At 43.3% G+C, this 15193-nt stretch overlaps 1 protein-coding gene across 2 annotated transcripts; it reads right to left on the minus strand.

Annotated features, from left to right (window-relative positions):
• Positions 1-3123: 3123 nt before the first annotated feature.
• On the minus strand, positions 3124-14899 carry MTHFS (methenyltetrahydrofolate synthetase). Of its 2 annotated transcripts, none has more exons than XM_060259904.1 (3): positions 14717-14899; positions 10521-10785; positions 3124-3674 (listed from the first exon to the last, which is right to left on the minus strand). In XM_060259904.1, the coding sequence occupies exons 1-3, from the start codon at positions 14855-14857 to the stop codon at positions 3451-3453; spliced, it is 630 nt and encodes a 209-aa protein (XP_060115887.1). In that variant the 5' UTR covers positions 14858-14899; the 3' UTR covers positions 3124-3450. The 2 variants fall into 2 exon arrangements, with proteins under 2 accessions (XP_060115887.1, XP_060115888.1); XM_060259905.1 differs by having other exon boundaries at positions 14396-14863.
• Positions 14900-15193: the final 294 nt, after the last annotated feature.

Here is a 15193-nt window from a genome sequence, read left to right on the forward strand (position 1 = left end):
TATTAATTTTAGCAACAGTCTCCTCTATTTTGTTCTGAGACTGCATCATTAAAGCTTGAAACTGTGCTATCTGTTCGGAAAGCTGTTTCACTGTAGTGGCAGCCATTTTAACGGTGCTAATCACTGCCTCCGGTTCTTATCTGTTTTCCAAAATACTCCCTTTTTCTCAGTGCTAGCTGTCTTCTGAGCACGCCTTTAACTTCTTTGACTCTCTAGCTTCACTGCCAAATATTATGACCCCAAAACTTCAATATTTACTTATCTTTTGGTCCTAATCTCTTTTCTTGTCCGGAGAGGGGCGAGCCGAGGCTGTTTCTCTTCAGAGCGTGCGCATTTCCACCCTGAGGGCCTGTTCTATCCTCTTGTCTGAAGGATCCTTTGGCATCTTATCTGCATCCATGGGAAGGATAGAATTAGAGGCCAGGCTGTTAACTGGGTCGTCCACCGTAGGCAGTTTCAGGCATCTAGTTGCCTCAGGAATAAAAGAATAGAATTTGGAAAAATTAGAAGAAGCAGCTTTGGTGTTCCCACTCAGCTTTGATGATGGAGGAGGTGTTCCCACTCAGCTTTGATGGAGAAAACACCTGCTGGCAGTGAAACTTGAAGAGGTTTGTAGTTTCATTTGGGGATGTTATCTTCATCTCCCACTGGGAAATCTGTATCCTCTTCCTCCTTAAGCTTGCGTGTATACTGAAACTTAAGGGTCCTGATGACCTTAGGTAAAAGATGTGTGTAAATATCTTGGGGAAAGAGTTTAGAGTGATTAGTTGTAACAGTCTCCTCTTCCTCCTCTGAGAGTTCACCATCACCTTTGGGCACGGAGTCCTCAGAAATGTCAGAGTTCTCCTGGTCTGAAGGAGCAGGGCTCAGGGACTGGGACGCAGCTTGACCTCCCTACATTTGGAAGGGATGGGACCTCCCTACATTTGGAAGGGATGGGAAAAAGAAATTCCTCTTTATGCTTTTGTTTGGGTGCCTTCTTGGGTTGAGAACTTGCTAGTGAAGCATTCTGAACCTCCCTTCTGACCAATTGTTGGTTCCAGGAAAACAGATTTATTTTGGCATCTTCCCCTGAAAGGTCCACAGAGCAGGTGTCTGCCTTATCTTCCTGGATAGGAGAGTCAGCCAGCTCTAAAACACATCATCCTCCAAAACTGTCCCCTTTGGGAAGGTAGAGGGGGCGGCCATCTTGAGAGTCTATGGCTGAAAGTGAAAGAAAGCAGAAAATGGCCACTTTTCCCGCCTAAACAAATCCCTCTGAGAGGATATTGTTGCTCCCACTTTTCCCACCACAGGGAAGCCCATAGTGTAAGGCCCCTTTTTTGGCTTCAGATCCCCTTTAAAACCACCAGACCATTTGAGTGGTCTTCAAAGAGAAGGGGGTGAAGTGGGTTAAGGGAGGGAGGGTAGCAAAAAAAGGTGGGGGCAGACCCTGGTCGACCTCCTCACCCCACACCCCTGCTCTGAGGCTAATGTCCCTGACTTCATGAGGAAGTTCCTACTGGGCTCCTCAGGAGCTCTGCAAGCTGCCACCAATTCCTACTGTTGCTGGGCGTCCATGTTCCAGCTGCCTCTTCTCCAGCTGATTCTGGTGGCCCAGGAGGGCTGCATGGCACCGCGTGTCCTCTCCCGGCTCTACTGCTGCTCAGCAGGCCCTCGGGATCGCCGGGGTGCCTTTAGGCTGGGCATGGGAACCGTGTGGGGTAGTCTGCGGCCTCCCTGCTTGCTGCGAGTCTGCAGAACGGCAGAAGCGGTACTCTAAACCGCGCAGAGTTTGACTTGAATTCAAAAGGCCTTTTTTTAAAAAAAATCATTTTTCTCTGGGCAAATTGCCTAGAGCTCTGCTGGCACGTCCTGCTCCTGTGGCATGGCCAAACAGACTGGAAACAGAGGGTCAAGCACCTCCCCTCTGGGTTCAAGTCTGCCCACAGAGAGGAGGAGCTATGATCCCAGGAGTAAAGGAATGGATCACTCCTGGGACCACTGGAGAACACTGCACTACAATCAGGTTCAAGGGCAAAAAAATGTAGCTAACATATTGCTATTAATTCAGTATTCCCAAAGTTTTGGGTATTCCATTGCACTTCAGGCACAACTGGTTGTGATGTCAGACACAACTGACTTGTAGAACTGCTCCAGCCTACAAAATAGCCTGTAAAAGGGTGCAGAGATTTTATAGCAAGAGAAAGATATTTCCCATATAAAAAGAAAACATCAGTCTAAATGCTAAATTATTTCAAAAGACCAAAGACTCGAAGTTTAAATACAAAAGGAAACCTGAGGATAGTTTATGAAACCAGGATTCAAATTACAGATAATCACTCAAATTCTGGTTTAATACAGCAAATGCTGGTATCATTAACCCCAAACTCTACACCAGGGGTAGCCAACGGTAACTCTCCAAATGTTTTTTTTGCCTACAACTCCCATCAACCCCAGCCATGGGCCATGCTGGCTGGGGCTGATGGAAGTTGTAGGCAAAAAAATCCTACCGCTTGCTAGAGCTACCGTTGGTCACCCCTGCTCTACACCACCAGAGAACAAGCTCATTTTAAACCAGGATTAAGACAAGCATGTTCATATGCAGACAGCATACAAAGGTTATAATTTAAGATAGTTAATAAGCCACTTTCAGATCCTTGCTTGATGGACCCTGCCCCACCACAGTTAATGTTGTCATCTGCTTTCAGACAATCATACTAATCACAGTTTGTTAGAGTAAACTCTGGTTCCGAGGGATGCCGCCTTAAGGCATGAAGCAACTTAAGAAACTATAAAAATCATCCATATCCTTCCTTAAAGGAAATTGCAGCAGGATTCAAATATTTTTGTTGTTCAGTCGCACAGTCGAGTCCGACTCTTTGCGACCCCATGGACAAAGTCATGCCAGGCCCTCCTGTCTTCCACCATCCTTCGAAGTCTGCTCAAATTTGTGTTTGTTATGTAGGCACAGACAAATTATTCTGGAATACAGCTGTGCATTTAGAACTGATTTCCTCCCCCACCTCCAAGGATAACTTCTTTGTAGATAACTTCTGGTCTTTTAAAAGACCAGAATGGTCAGTTTAAAACAAAGATATTACATGGGAAATTTCATAAAAATTCAACATGTTCAGCGTATGATAGACTATTCCACTGTTCCATTTTTATTGGCTTTTAACATGATTATTATCATATTGCATAACGTGAGAAGAGATAGGAGCTGAATAGCACTGGTTTGCGTAAGACCACTTGGTGAGTTGGCAGTGGAAGAGAAATCTGAGCTTCCTGTTTCACAGCTCAATGCCTGTTGGCTGAATATTTGAACTGACTCCACTGTAGTGTGGGGTGATGTTGTATCAAATCTACGGAGGCCTGATCAGATTGCTTATATCCCACAAGTGAGCAGTCCAAGAGTGGTGTAGACACTTGCGAGACTCATTCATGGTTCCTAGCCACCAGATTCATGGTTTAGTTCGGTTCAAAAAGGATTTCATCAACTTTCATGTCATTTTCAGTCACGGGGACCATGCCACAAATTTGTTCTTTGAAAGCGAGGGCGATGGTATAAGGCTTCCCTTTCGGGTGCTGGGTACACCTTTTGAGGTATGTATCATAGTATCCTTTTCCTCTTCCTAGCCTGTTGCCAGTTTTGTCAAAGCCCAGTCCCGGCATTAGGATGAGATCAAGACCATCTGTTGAAGAAAGAAAGGTAGATAGACAGATTTTAAAAACTTCATTTAAACTAGCTTAGCATGTTAAACTTCATTTAAAGTAGCTTAGCATGTTTTGCTGCCAATGTGGCTTAGAACATAAGAGAAACCATGTTGGATTAGGCAAATGGCCCATCAAGTTCAATACTCTGTGTCACACAGTGGCCAAAATCCGGGTGCCATCAGGAAGTCCATCAGAACTCCAGAAGCCCCTTTCACTGTTGCCCCCCAAGCACTAAGAATTCAGAGAATCCCTGCCTCAGAAATAGTGGCTCTATACTTTGTGACTAACAGCCACTGATGGACCTTTGCTTGCAGCAACATAAATACAATAAAAATGCAGAAACAGCCAATAAAATACAGAGTAGCATAAAGCCAGATCAATCAAAGACAAGACAAAGTCATTCAAAATCACTATTTTAGGAGGAGATTTCACACCTAACTTTCTACCTGCTTTTTCACCCAAACAGAATTTAGACTCAAAAAATTCAAATGATTAAAATTGCTAAAAATTGATAGGGAAAGGAAAGGGCCCCTGTGCAAGCACTAGTCATTTTCAACTCTGGGGTGATGTTGCTTTCACAATGTTTTCATGGCAGACTTTTTACAGGGTGATTTGCCATTGCCTTCCTCAGTCATCTACAAAAATTGATGGAAACCTATATAAAAAACCTTCATTAAGAACACCAGGTACTGAAGACGGGGGAAATGGGGCAATAGCACAGAGTGGTTAGCTGATAGCTCCAGCTGATACTCTGATTGTGAGCCCTAGAGGGGGTTCACACCAGTTGAACACCCCTTAAAGAGCATCAGGAAGGTGCTCCCTAGCAGAGAGAGTTTGTGGAGATAGTGGTGGAGAGATGGAGGTCCCTCTGCCAAGCTCCACTTATTTCTCTTGTCAAGGTTTGCAAACGCCTTTGGCCAGTCAATTGTGACCAACCCCGACACCCTGGAGGATTGAAGGACTTAAAGATCATAAACTGTAAGCATCTCTTATGCTTTCTTGAAGAAAAACTACTGGCAGAACTTTGCAGAAAAGCTCTAAAAATAACACTGCAGTAATAAACTGTGATAAGCGAAGTATTTAACTGTTACTCACAGCTGGGAGAAGTGAAAGGAATAGCAGTGTCTAAGATAAAGGGACTGGAAGTCTAACAGCTATAAATCTGCATGACAGTCCGTATCTGGTGATTTGTGGATTACAGTGGCTGTACAGTCTATGGGAAAGATTGGAAAGGAAAAAGGGGGGCTTTTAGTCAAAGCAGTTTTAGCTGAGACAGCCACCCCTTTTTTGAAAAGTTTTGGCAATAAAAGAGATAGAGAATGATTTTTAGCAAAAGGAAAATGCGGTCCCTCTTTATCGGAAGATGGGTTTGTGATAACTACCTGTGACGTAGCTGCTTTTAAATGGTGGTGTGGCTGAGTTTGTGCTGCCGGAAGAGAAGACGTGATATGGCATAGAAGAATACTGAGTGAGATCTGAAAGAAGTGGATGTGTGGGAGAAGCAAAACAACTTAGCTAAGAAACTATTTAAAATAGACTGTTGGAAGACAGAAGAAGGTGTGTGGGAGAGATTGCAGAGTCATTAAGAAGTTACTTAAAAGAAGCTATTGGTGTGAAAATTGATTGTTGTGGGAGTGAAGCTGGGGTGAAAGAAGAAAGTGATGTCTCGGGCTACTGAAAAGGACAGTCTACAATTGTAACTTGGTGGTTGGGATGTGCAAAAATATTTAAGGTGGTCTGGTTCCTTTCTTTTTGAAGGTGGTTTGTGAACTTGAATGCATTTATAGATTTCTAAGGAAACCTTTGCTGAAAAGTGTGGTTGTCTTAGAAACTAATAGAGAGGTGTATCAGTAAAGGTAATAATTAACAAATATTTTCATTTAAATTGATTAAATAGACTAAGTAAAGAAAGAATTTTTTGAAAATGGATATAAAAGAGAGAAAAATTAAAAGAGCTGTACAAGGCACATCACCTGGAATGTCCAGATCAGTAGTAGCAGCAATTGATCAGGATGCAATAGGAAAATTACAAAAAGTGATGATGAAAAGTTTTAAACAGAATCAAGATGCCTTGCAAGATATTAAAAATGAACTCAAAGATGAAATTAAAAAAACTAATGAGAAATTGGATGAATTTCAAAAGCAACTTTTGAGCAACATCCAAAAAAAAAAAAAAGGTGACCTCTAAGGTTGCAGAAATAGAGGGAGAAATGACTATGAGCACTAACTTGCAAGAAGAGAAAAATAAACTATAAAACTAAACAGGGAACTAGATGCTAGAACTGTAAAATTGGAAATGGAGATGGCAGCTTATATCCTACGCTTTCAAAATATCCTAAAAGAAAAAGAAGAAAATGTAAGTAAGGAAGTCAGTGAACTCTTGAGCAAAGTTATGGAAGCCCCAGCAAGAGCTTGAACAAGATATAGATTGGGCTCGGAGAGTTGCTTCCTCATACGGAAGGAAACATAAATTACCCAGGGAGATTCATGTTAAGTTTATAAGGACCACAGTGCAAGATACTATCTGAAGATATACGAAAGGGGAAGACTTAAGCTGGAAAGGCAACAAAGTAAGAATTTTGAAAGAAGTTCCTTGGAGTATGAGACAAAAAAGAAATGAATATAAAAACTTGACGGCATGGCTAAACAAAAAGGATATACAATTTTGTTGGTTGGTACTAGAAGGAGTATTTTTTATATACCAGGATAAAAGATTCAATATCACATCTATATTCAAAGCACAAGATTTTCTAGAACGACATGCAGATGAAGATCAAGAATCAAGAGTATCAGAGGAAGAGGAAAAAAAGAAAAACAAACAGTAACAAAAACTCAGGAACTTGAAGGAGGTAAAAAAGTCAAAACAAGAGCCCAAACGCAAAGAGAGCTGCAAGAGATACAAGGCAGTAAAGTTCAGAAAGAATAATGGGGAAGAATGAACTAAAACTGGTCTCTATCAATGCAAATGGATTAAATGCTCCCGGAAAAAGAAGAAAATTTATCTTGTAACTCAGAAAATTACAAGCAGATATGATTTGCTTACCAGAGACACATATTATCAAACAAGATGTAAAATTCCTTCAAAATAAAACGCTAGGGAAATTATATGTGGCGACAGATAAAAAAAAAAAGTGTAGCAATTTATGTTAAAGAAACAATAGAATTGGGACTTCGCTTTGCCTCAGAAGATGGGAGAATATTGATAATTGAAATTCAGCATAATGGTAAAAAAATATTGTTGGCGAACATCTATGCACCAAATGAGCAACAAGAGAAATTTTTTTTGAACCTACGTAGCAAAGTAGTAGTTTGACTACCAAGAACATTGTTTAATTGGAAACTTCAATGCTGTATTTGATGGAGATATAGACAGGAAATCTGGGAAAATAACAAAGAAAAAGAAAAGCAATCAACATCCCAAAACATTTTTGAGATTGGCGGAAGAACTAAATTTAATTGACTGCTGGAGAATGAGGAATATAAAGATGAGAGATTTCACTTGCTATTCAGAAGTACATGATTCATGGTCAAGAATTGATATGTGCTGGCTTTCAACAACTTTGACTAAGGAGCTGGAAGAAGCCGAGATACTGCCTAGAACCTTTGCCGATCATAACCTGCTTCAAGTGAAATTTAAAAGCTATAATAAGACATTTAGATGGTTGTTAAATCTGCAGATATTAAAAGAAGAGGCATTTTTATTAGAAGCCAAAAAAGAAATCACAATGTTTTTTGAACAAAATTTGAAAGAAAACACACCAAGACAAATAATCTGGGACACCTTTAAAACTTTTTTTAGAGGAATTGCAATTTGATATTCAGCAAAACGGAGATGAGAAAAAAATAAAGCATATGAAATACTGGCAGGAAAATTGGAAGCATAAGAAAAGGAATTCAAGACAAACTTGAGACAGGAGACGAAAACCAAAGTACAGATTTTGCAACATCAAATAAATTTGCTGTTGATGGAAGAAGTGGAGCAGAAAATGAAATGGGCAAGATAATCCTTTTTTGAAAATGCAAATAAAGTGAGTAGATAGTTAGCTTATAGATTAAAGAAAAAAAGAGAGAAGAAAGTGCTAACAGCCTTGAAGGATTAAAATAATACAGAGCAATAAAAGCAACCAAATTGAAAAAATTGTAAAAACTTTTGATGGAAATTTATACAAAAAGTATGAAAGTCCAGAGTCTCTGCAAGAAGAATATATCAAGAAAACCAAGAAAGAGGAACTTCTGAAAGAACATCAAACGCTATTGAATAATCCAATAACAGTCCAAGAGATTATTGGCGTAATTAAGGAACAGAAGAATAATAAAACACCAAGACGGCCTACCGGCAGACGGCTTACCGGCAGAATTTTATAAAAGTTTTGAAGATGTCCTATTATTGCCGTATAAAATGCTTCTAGAAAAAATAACATTGATGTCCGAAATACCAGCCTCATGGAAAGAGGCAACAATATCCATAATACATAAAAGAGTGGACCCAAAAGATATTAGAAATTATAGACCCATTTCATTATTAAATGTGGATTACAGAATTTTTACGACTATCCTGGCTTCAAGATTGAAGAATGTTTTTAAGTATAATAAATGAAGATCAAATGGGATTTTTACCAAAGAGGCAGATAAATAATATGAAAATTATTTGAATGCACTGGAGTACTACCAGCAATATCCAGATAAGCAAGCGGCCTTTATTTTTCTGGATGCGGAAAAAACCTTTGATAATGTAAACCGGACATTTATGATGAAATGTTTGGAGGGGATAGGTTGCGGTAAACAATTTAAGAAATGGGTACAAGCTATCTACACAGAACAGAAGGCAAGAATTATAGTGAATGGAGCACTGACGGATCAAATTAAGATCGAAAAGGGAACTAGGCTGGAGAAGTATTATGTAACCAGCTCGGGTCCCCACTGGGGAGAAAGGTGAGGTGAAATAAATAGATACAATCAGGCCTCAGATTCAGCAGGAACTCACAGGGGCACAGCTCCTGAACCTTTCTGAGGGTTCCCCCTCTTCCTCCCCACCTACCTTGTCCATTGAATAGTAGGCACAGCTTCATAATAATCCCTTGATTAGTAGAGCAGGCAACCAGCCAGCCACCAGGGGCTTTGCCACGCCTCCAGCAGCCCTCCTTAACCCCTGGAAAACCTGCAGCACCCTTTCTCCACTTCTTATGTGATTTCGGGTGGCAGGTGGCTTGCTGACCATTTGACTTGGGGAGGGAGGTGGCCAAGGAGAGCCCCAGGCAAGCGAGGCCTCTTTGGGCTGTCTGAATCTCTAGTCAGCCCAAGCAGGCCTTGCTCACCTGGAGCTCTCCTTTCTTGCACTGGGTTGCTTTTGGCGGGGGGGCATATGCTAATGAGCTCCACCACCTATTTTTCTATAAAACAACCCCTGGACACATTCATAAACAAATAAAAACACCTTAGTTACAAGGCAGACTATAGGCTCTCCTGAATCTGGGGCATGGCCTGCCAGGGATTTTTAGCAAAAAAATACGTTTTATTACATCAAGTTTAATTACATCAGAAATTACATCATGATGCTGGAGCATTATGAAGAATTACTGACCAAAGGATAATTAGCATGAATAAAACCTCTAATGCACTTAATACTTGTATGTCAAGCATGAGACCTCTTGATTCTGACATTCAGCAATGTTGCCACATTGGTGTTACTGACAGGCTAAGATTGCGGACAGATGTACAGTGCAGATCATGTCATCTACTATTGAAAAAATATGGATGTCCTGGTCCTAAATCCTAGTAGTAGTACTTTATTCACGGTCATCCGACCAGCTTAATACAAACAGAAACAAAATCATAAAAAACAAACCCATCACCTCTTACACAAAGTTCCTTACGCCAACTATTACACATATTGTTAAAAATCATAGCCAAGATTTACATTCTCAGTTTCCCTCCTTTCCAACTGAGCAACATAACAGAAACGGGCAATCTTAGTTGAAACATCAGAGTGAGTGTCAGACAGGAGGAAGGCAATCTGCTCATCCTCCGGCCTGCCCGCCAAGGACCCGAGAATTGGAGAGATTAATCTTGCCCTCAAGTCATTGTAATTTGGACACCGCAAAACGATGTGGAGAGTTGTTTCGACCTCATTGCAATTACAGGGGCACAATCTTTCCAGATATGGGGACCCAGCGTAACGTCCCAAAAGCACCGAAGAGAAAAGAGCGTTGAGTCGTGCTTTTGAGAAAGCTATCCGATATTTTGGGATAGTGATGTTGAAATGGTCCTAAATCACTAAGTAAATGAGTGGATGATATCCACATTAACTGGAAGACTCCAGTGGCTTCCTAGTTGGTGGTGGAAGTGTCATCAAATTGCAAGCCAATTATGGAGCAGAGGTCCATCAGTGGCTATTAGCCACAGTGTGTGTGTGTGTGTGTGTGTATACACATATGTATATGTGTGTTTATGTATGTGTGTGTGTGTATTCACACACATATTGGCCACTGTGTGACACAGAATGTTGGACTGGATGAGCAACTGGCCTGATCCAACATGGCTTCTCTTATGTTCTTATGTGACACAGAGTGTTGGACTGGATGGGCCATTGGCCTGATCCAACATGGCTTCTCTTATGTTCTTATGATGACTCCTTAGGGTTTTCAAGGCAAAACTTAACTTCCTTGCTGGTCTCCCATCCAAGTACTAACCATGGCTGACCCTGCTTAGCTTCCAAGATCTGATAAGCTTGGTCTAGCTTCGTATTTATCTCGATAGTTCCCAGCAAAGTGCTCATCCCCACATGTTTTTGCTCTCCATTCTACTGTGCAAGTAGCCCAACTCACCTGCCACAGACAAGGCATCTTCCCGGGCATCGCTCTCAGCAGGCTGATGGATGTTCCAGGAGGTTAAGGGGAGAGAAGCAATTTCTTCATAGGATGCCAGTTTTACCATGTCCATGTGGTTGCTGCAAGGCTCATACTGTGGAATAAAACACTCCTTGCCTTGCTGAAAAATGTCCTTAATTATATCTGCTGTTTGGACTTCATCCAACATGCTCAGAAAGACTGCAATTCGGTGGGATGTACAATATTTAGGATGCTTGACCACCTGCTTTCAGAAAAGGAGAGCTGTATTCAAAGGACCAAAAAGCTTTTTAAAAACAAAACAAAAATCTTGGTATGTTCATTTAAAGCTCACCTTTTCCATGAGACCTCTGGCTTTAACCCTTTTCTGAACTTGTAACTGAGCTGTGATGCATAATAAACTTCTGGAACTCACTGCCACTGGATGTATTCAGAGCAGCTAATTTAGATGGGGTTGAGAGGGGCTTAGACTTAATCATAGATGCTAACTCCATCAGTGGCCATTAGTCAAGATGACTAACTGGAAACACTGTATGTATCTCTAGATGTCTAGTGGGGAAATAAGACTGCACCCCTGCCTGTAAGCCTTAGGATGCATTTCATTGGCCACTGTGGGAAACAGGATGCTAGTCTACCAGGACCACTGGTCTCATCCAGCAGCTCAGGGAGATCCCAATGTGCCTGTTGGGTGACCATAGGTCAGTCACATAACCTACCTCACAGGACTGTTCTAGTGAGGATGAAATGAAAGAGGGGAGAACAGTGTAGTATGACGCTTTGGGTTTCCATTGGGAAAAAGCACGGTATCAATAAATATCAATAAACATTCATCTTTCTCCTTCTGCTTTTTGCCTTTATTCTTTTAAGCCTTGCCTGTTTCGGTCTATGAAACTCACCCTCCCCTTCCTATATGGAAGAAGAATGTAAGTAGAAGCTTCCCCAACTGCACTACACTATGAATAAGCCTGGAAACTATAGCAAAATTTGCAAAAAAAGAAATACACTCTTTGCCTTTCTGGATCAGCGAACAGCCATTACTGCCAAATAAGTGTGCCGCCCAGCAAGACTTCAATCAGGAAAGCAAACATTAAGCAAGCAAAACCATTCTGTTATCTAATTAAACACCAGTGGGTTGGTCAATGCAGAGCAGTTACTCTAATTTCAAATTAAAACTCCTGGAAACTGAGTCTTTTAAACAAAAGCACTGGAAATATTTGCATCCCACTATTGCCTCCTTCTGTTTCCAGGTGTTTCCTGCCCTTTGCATAATTTTCGTCTCTCTTGCTCTGCATCTTTTGACATTCAAGTCTTGCCAGTTTCCAAACCATATAGTTTCCAGTTGTGGATTACTTAATGTAACAAGATATTGTTCCTAATAATTTATTTTATCAAGATCTCTTCTATTCTTAAAGATTTGTATTCTATATTATTGTGCTTATTGTGCAGGAGAGCCAGTTTGGTGTAGTGGTTAAGTGTGCAGACTCTTATCTGGGAGAACCAGGTTTGATTTCCCACTCCTCCACTTGCACCTGCTAGCATGGCCTTGGGTCAGCCATAGCTCTGGCAGAGGTTGTCCTTGAAAGGGCAGCTGCTGTGAGAGCCCTCTCCAGCCCCACCCACCTCACAGGGTGTCTGTTGTGGGGGAGGAAGGTAAAGGAGATTGTGAGCTGCTCTGAGACTCTTTGGAGTGGAGGGTGGGATATAAATCCAATATCTTATTATTTTTATGATGATAAATTTGATGTAATTTTTCTCTATACTGGATGATATTACTTAAGATTATTTGGAATTTATGTTCTACAGTGTTGGAACTGCATTAATTTTTGTTTTCTATGCATGCCAAGAGTTTCAATAAAATTCATAAAAAAATTTTTTTAAAGTCTTGAGGTTCCAGGCTCTTGCTGCACTGTACAACACTGAGCCACTAGGTGGCAGTAAAGTCTAACGTCCACTGGTTACATACACTGCGAGATCTGTTCCTGCTGCCTTTTGTCCTACCACATAAGGGAGGACTAGAAAGAAACTAATAACTGTACTATGGACAAAACAAGTTATGCACATTAGTGGAACCTCTGGAATGTGTATCTGTGGGACTGAAAATGGGCTGAAGACATCCACTATTGGTTGGATTAGGGCCCAGGGACAAATCTCCAGCTTGCTATGGAATGCATGGGATAACTCATGCCTTGATTTGGCAGTAATGGGTGTTCACTGATCCACTTGCACTCCGACTACTTTACCTCACCTGGTTGTTGTGAGGGTAAAAATGGAAGAAAGGCATGTACATCTTCCTGAGCAGGATCACCATTCACTCAACAAATAGATAAGACTCACTATGGCTTTTACAAATTGACAGTGCAGTGCAGAGACACAAGTTGTAAATATGATTGCTTTCTTTTCTATCCTGCCCTTTCTTGAAGGAATTAGGGTGGTACCTTGGCGTGACTTTGTCCATGGGGTTGCAAAGAGTTGGACTCGACTGTGCAACTGAACAACAACAACAAAACACAGAGGCTTACTTCATCTTCACAACAATCCTGCCAGGCAGGTTTAAGCAGGGAGCACCTGATTGGCCCAAACTGAGCTTGAGGGTGAGTAGGGATTTCAGCTCACCTTTGCTCCACATCCAGCACTCTAACTCCTACAGCCTGAGGTAGATGGTACAAGGATCTGGGAGAAACCCTGTTGTGGCCTCAGAAGCTGAAGAGAAGGATAGCAGAGAAGGGCTACAGGAAGATACACAAGTCCGGCCTGGAGGCCTCTTCACTTGAGCTCTTGATCAATCCTCCATCCCCATGTTTTTGGTGGAGATGTAAGTCTTGTGGGTGCAGTAGACAAAATTAGCTCACATGGGGTCAGGCAGAGCTCTACATTAGACAGAACCACCGCTAATTCTCCAATGTCACCCTGCCAATCACAGGCAAGGGCAGACAAGAAGGGAAGTGATATTATCCATGTTATTTTTTTTAAATAAGTACACTCAGAGTTTAGGATTGTTGTTTTAATATGCCCACAACTTGGAGACTCTGGCTTCTTTTGATCTGCACCTGCTTTGGTGGATTTATTGGATGGAGCTATCCAATAAATGCTTTGTACCCCCAGGGTGCAGAGCAAACAATTCAGTCCAGGGTTTCTATAAATACAATACTGTTCTGTGATTTATTTATGAAGGGAGAAAGGGGGGTAAATGTAAGGCGTGGGATGAGGGGGCTTGTCGATGGCAATGGAAGGGCAGGTGCAGCGACTCACCTGGCCTCAAAATGGTATTTTAGTTTAGGAGCTCTGCTGAGGTCTAGAACCTTTGTGATATTACTCAAGAACCCTTCTCTGAGCATACACAGAGTGCGTAAATTCTCTGTAACCGACAAGAAACAAGAGGTGGAAGCAGGGCCGTAGCCAGGGTTTTAAAAGTCGGGGGGCTTTTTTAAAAAAGTCAGGGGGCCCCCTTTCCCATCCACTGTGGGGCTTGCCGCTTCTCAGAAGCTTTCTAGGGTAGGGGCAAAAGCTGGAAGCTCTGAATGTGGCTAAGTCAAGGCAGCCAACCCTAAAACTTTGGAGTCAAGAAGGGGCTGCACTTTGCATGTGGCTGCCAGAGGAGTTTGAGCCCGCCTAACCTCTCTTCTGTGAAGAACCAAGGGCCAGATTAACAATAAGGCCAAGTAAGCACTGGCCTATGGGCCCCCACACCTTTAGGGGTCCAGAGCCAGCTCCCCCCCCATTCCCCCCCCCCCTGCTTGCAGCCCTCCCAACCTTCACGCAAAGCCAGCCGCACCCCATCCCCCCCCCCCCCCTGCTTGCAGCCCTCCCAACCTTCACGCAAAGCCAGCAACGGAGCCATTCTTTGCCCAACTTGCCTGGGGCAGCTGATGCATCACCAAGTGCAACTTGGAAGTAAGCAGCGCTCCCCTCGGGGAAGCTCACGGCTCAGGCTGGAAAGCTGCGGTCTTCTGCCCGCCTACTGGGAAGCAAGCACTCCCGAGACCCCGGCCAGGCGCCAAAGCCTTTCTTCCCCCCTCCCCAAGTTAGGCGGGGGTTTGCGCGGGGACGGGCGCCCACGTTGCGTTCCTGCTGCGGCGCGCCGGCGAAGCATTTTCGAGAGTGGGCAGGGAGAGGCCCGTCGCGCCAGAAGCGCCTCCGCCCCCCCCCGCCCCAGCCCGTCCCGTCCCGTCCCCCACCTGGGCCCCCAGCAGGCGCGACTGGCGCAGTTTCTCGGCCTCGCTCAGCGCCCGGAGGCGCCGCTTCAGCTCCACTCGCAGAGCTCGCTTGGCTGCGTGCAAAGCCGCCATGGCGCCAGCTTCCGCCCCGGCTCTCTCCATGCGCCTCAGCAGCAGCTCCTCCCGCGGAGGCGGCCAGGGAGGCAGGAGGAGGAGCCGGGCGGGCCGGGGTGGGGTGGGGACGACAGACAGCTGGAGGGACTTCGGCTCCTTGGTGGACAGTGCAAAGAGCTCGTCGCTTGTGGGCGGGAGGAGGCCTGCTTGAAATGGAGGCGGCTGCTGCTCTCTGCCTTTGCACGGGACGAGGCTGGGGTCGTCTGCACCTCACACATTTGTTCCCCTTCGTTTTCATTGCAGTGTCACAGAAGAGGGAGAACAGCTTCTGTGCCCTTTCTGTATGACCTGCATCATTTTGTGGATGTTTCCCTTCGAATATAA

Source organism: Heteronotia binoei, chromosome 19 (assembly GCF_032191835.1).
Source record: "Heteronotia binoei isolate CCM8104 ecotype False Entrance Well chromosome 19, APGP_CSIRO_Hbin_v1, whole genome shotgun sequence".
Lineage (NCBI taxonomy): Eukaryota > Metazoa > Chordata > Lepidosauria > Squamata > Gekkonidae > Heteronotia > Heteronotia binoei.